This window comes from Tupaia chinensis, unplaced genomic scaffold, assembly GCF_000334495.1.
Source record: "Tupaia chinensis unplaced genomic scaffold, TupChi_1.0 Scaffold000037_4, whole genome shotgun sequence".
Classification (NCBI taxonomy): domain Eukaryota; kingdom Metazoa; phylum Chordata; class Mammalia; order Scandentia; family Tupaiidae; genus Tupaia; species Tupaia belangeri.
Window position 1 is genome coordinate 1,368,514 of NW_006159487.1, and position 1,838 is coordinate 1,370,351.

The following is a 1,838-nucleotide window of genomic DNA, read 5'->3' on the forward strand; positions in this document are numbered from 1 at the left end:
CGCCCCCCTCTGCTCTCCTTGGGGTGTTGGGTGCGGCTGGCCGGTCTGAGGCCAGCACAGCCGGGAGGACAGGTGATGGCTACGCTTCTGAGGTTGCTTCGGGAAGCTCACGGCGAAGGCATGTCACCTACGACGCGTGGCTTTCAGGGCACTTTTGTACCTAAATGAAGCCATGCTTTAATTCCACTTGTTGAGCTTTGCGAAGTCCCCGTGTGGAGTGCCGTGTCTGTCACCTCCTGTTCAGTTTACAAGGACGACGGCTGCCTATCCTCGGGGTCGGCTCACGCGTGTGCTGTGCCCCTCCGTGGGAGCCCTCACACGCCCTGGCTCATCATGTGCTCAGCCTTGGGGCTCAGACACTCCGGCCAGACAGGGCCGTCCTGGGCACTGGGGATGCTGGCAGCGTCCCCGGCTGGAAGCTCCGTCAGTAATGCCCACAGACACTGCCAGCTGGCCCTCCGGGACAAGATCGCCCCAGCTGCAGGTCACTGGCCTGGAGTCAGTGTCTGGGAAGAACAGGTGGTGGGCCGGAGCTCTGCGTCAGCGAGGGCTGAGCAGGGGCATGTCCTTGTCACATACATGACTCCTCCTGAGTCTCACGTGACTTAGCGCGATGAACAGAAGCGCATGCCTGAGACACTGCGCCAGCAGTAGCACTGTGCAGCCTCTCGGCCCCCGGGACGCCAGCAGCCGGGGTCTGCAAGGCTGCTCTTGGCTGCTCAGTGAGGAGCTCGGCCCGCCCGCAGGCATGGCTGCCCCAAGCAAAGTGCAGCTGCCTTGTGGGGCTGACCCTGGTGGTCTTTCGCAGGACTGTCCCGGACACTGGGATCCTAGACCACCTTCCCTTTGGCAATGCCGCGAGGGGCCGCCTGTTTTACCCTGGGCTTCTGCTGACTTCAGGTGGACTCGGGTGCCTGGGGGACTGGGAGTGAACGCTACAGAGTGTCTCAGGGGTGGGGTCCGAGGAGGGAAGGCGCTCTTGGTCACGGGCAGGGCATGGCCGTCCAGGGCAGCTGAGACTTCAGAGGAGGCCTCTGGGATAGGAAAGGGCTGCCCGACTGTGTGCTGCGCTGGGCCGGAGACGGCTGGAGAGGGGCCTGGCTGCGCGCCCTGGGGAGGGAAGTGGCGGCTGGCCCTCGGCTCCTTCACTGCCGCCCTGCCCTGGGGGTGGGCTCAGTTAGAAATCTTCGTGTTGGCGTGAGGGGGACAGGCAGATGCAGGAGCACAGCCCGATGGGGACGAAGGCTGCTTGCGACTCCGCCTCCGGGAGCCCGAGACCAGCAGCTCGCGTCCAGAACACTCACGATGCGGTCCGGTGGCGGCGTGCTCCGGATGAAGCATTTGATCTGGCCCTTCTCCCCGTGGAGGGCGTGCTGCGTCTGGGTGCTGGAGATGATCGGGGGGCCTGTGGGGGCACACGCGTTAGGGCGGAGCTGGGCTCCCAGCTGAAGCCCTCGCGAGCCCAGCCCTTGGTGAGCATTTGCTAGCCCGTGTGTGCGCAGGGCGGGCCAGCGCTCACCACCTCCCAGGGACGGCCGTGAGGAGGGGAGGTGTGTGGGCACACGCTGGCTGCTGGGGGTGGAGCCTCCTGACGTGAGGGAGCCCAGGAGTTGGGGTAAAGGAAGACGGGGCCAGCCTGAACAGGGCTCCCTTCTGGCATCTCCCAGCCGTCCAGGTGAGGGCGCCCTTGCCTCACAAATGGGGCAGCTGTGCTCCGGCGCTGGGGAAGAGGAGTGGGCTCTTTGCAGTGCAAGGGCAGGCCCGGCCGGCCCGGCCCCTGGGACCACACCCCACGCGCTCTCTGCGGGGGGGGGGGGGGGGGGGGGGGTGGTCGGGCG

General features: G+C 66.3%; 1 protein-coding gene across 1 annotated transcript in view; it reads right to left on the reverse strand.

Annotated features, from left to right (window-relative positions):
* The window catches only part of KIRREL3 (kirre like nephrin family adhesion molecule 3), a 395,674-nt gene that overhangs the window by 16,080 nt on the left and 377,756 nt on the right, over positions 1-1,838 (reverse strand). The window contains exon 14 of the mRNA XM_006140642.3: positions 1,305-1,405. Within this exon, the coding sequence (XP_006140704.1) occupies positions 1,305-1,405 (101 nt within the window). The remainder of the gene's footprint in view (positions 1-1,304; positions 1,406-1,838) is intronic.